The 1,934-nt window shown below is 57.6% G+C and overlaps 1 protein-coding gene across 1 annotated transcript in view; it reads right to left on the reverse strand.

Annotated features, from left to right (window-relative positions):
- Positions 1–1,103: 1,103 nt before the first annotated feature.
- The window catches only part of LOC103275646 (zinc finger protein GLI2), a gene marked incomplete at its 5' end in the record, with an annotated part of 1,776 nt that continues 945 nt past the window's right edge, over positions 1,104–1,934 (reverse strand). Inside the window, one exon of the mRNA XM_008073047.1 lies at positions 1,104–1,922. Coding sequence (XP_008071238.1) covers positions 1,348–1,922 — 575 coding nt within the window. The remainder of the gene's footprint in view (positions 1,923–1,934) is intronic.

The raw sequence follows: 1,934 nt of genomic DNA on the forward strand, positions 1-1,934 counted from the left end.
ACGAGAAGGTCTGCTGTGTGTGTGGTGGTGGGAAGATGCACCCATTCGCCTTACAGTATGTTCAGGAACGACGTCTTCTGAAGCCAGTTCCAGATTCCACTTCCAGGTGGGGCTTGGTCACACTGAACAGGAGAATTCAGTGATGGTCCCAAGCATCAACCCCTTCACCTTGCCGCTCCCACCGCAAAACACCACGCATGTCATTATTCTCCGACCAGTAACCAGGGAGGGGAGAGGGAAGGAATGCAGAAGGTACCGGGGCTGCACGCCGTGGCTTGGCAGAGACCACCGGGCTGCTGGTGCGCGGACAGCTGGCGGGGCGGGCGGGGGGAGAGGCTGGGCAGAGGCTGCCATCGAGCCCTGGAGTTTTCCACTGCAAAGTGGGCACACAGTGCACTGGAGAGACAGGATTGGGTAAACATGCGACTTCCTCTTTCTACTGTGAGAGCCCCGGGGCAGCCTGAGGCTGGGTCCCCGAGGGCGCCCTCACCTCGAGGCCTCAGTCTCTCCCTAAGCCACAGTGGCTCCTGCGGCCCCAGGTATTTAGAAACAAGTGTTCTTTTCAGGAAGGGCTACATTCTACATGCAAACACTGTAAACACGGGCTGGAGAGGCCAGGGCAGCTTCTGGGCTTGCCCCGAGCAGTACACTTTTTTCTTTCCTTTTTCTGGTGAGACTTACAAATTGATTCATTCATATACACTTGGACGGGCTGCCAGCCCCATCTTTGGCTTTTCGGGGTAGAGAGGCCAGCTCTACCAAACTCGGAGTCAAGATGTGCTTTCCAGCCATCTAGGTAGAACCCGTTTCTGTCCTCTGTCACAAGGGATGTCACAGATCTCAAGAATTAGGCTTCGCCGAAGAATCTGAGTGGACAGGAATTCCTTTTCCTTGCCAGTAGCAGAATGAGAAGCTCATCTTTCTGGAGCAGAATATCCAGTGCGACATTCAGATTCAAACAAAAATGAGGCTCCCCTACGCCCTTCCCGCATGTCTTTGGAAAGCCCTTGGCCACCGTCGTCCCTCATTAGCTGAACACGAGAGGTGAAAAACCCAGAACAGCGTGGTCCGATAGACTCCAAAGGGTGCAAAGCGCTGTGTAGATGAGTTTTTCATTCCTTCCTTTCCTTATTGAGAGATTTTTCATCGTTCAGAAAAATAATCCAAAAGTCCAGAGAGGCTGCCCATAAACCTTTTCTTCAAACATCTGTCACCTGAACCAGCCATTGGCAAAAATCCCTCAGGCCTATTTAATACTTTCTTGGGAAAAGACAAAACGGACAAAACCCCCACGCTCCGGGAAGCGATGATCCCTCTGGGTCCGCTCGGGGCCACAGGCCTGGGGCTTCAGGTCATCAGGTTCAGGAACTTGCTCTCCTCGGCTAGGCTGGTGAGCATGGAGCTCATGTCCCCGACGGCCATGTTGCTGATGCCCGCGGGGATGGAGGGCAGGGTCAAGGAGTTCCGGGGCGTGGTGAGGCGGGAGGAGTTCTGGGAGAGGCCGTGGAGGAGGCTGGGACTCAGCGCGCCCGAGAACAGACTCGAGTGGTCGCCGTCGTCCATGATGGCGTCAAAGTCGATCTGGGGGGCCTCCAGGAGCTGGGAGTCCACGGTGCTGGACACCTGGTTGACCCCCGGGGAGGGCAAGGGCTGCGGCTGGATGGAGTCCGGGCAGGCCTGAGGCTGGGGCGGCTGCGGCCGCATGACCTGGCAGCCTCCCAGGTTCTCCAGGCCTCCGTCCTGCTCGTACATGTGGATCTGGCCGTAGTAATACAGCATGCTGTGGTCTTGGGCCCCGCTCACGTCCCGCAGGGGCGGCTGAGGAGGCAGGGACGCCATGCTGCCCACGGCGCCCTTGGGCACAGCCTCTGGGGTCTCCAGGGCGTGGCTGGGGTCCCTGGCATAGGCCAGGTACGGCTGTCCAGCACGAACCC

This window comes from Carlito syrichta, unplaced genomic scaffold (assembly GCF_000164805.1).
Source record: "Carlito syrichta isolate Samal-C Ts95f unplaced genomic scaffold, Tarsius_syrichta-2.0.1 Scaffold115637, whole genome shotgun sequence".
Classification (NCBI taxonomy): Eukaryota; Metazoa; Chordata; class Mammalia; order Primates; family Tarsiidae; genus Carlito; species Carlito syrichta.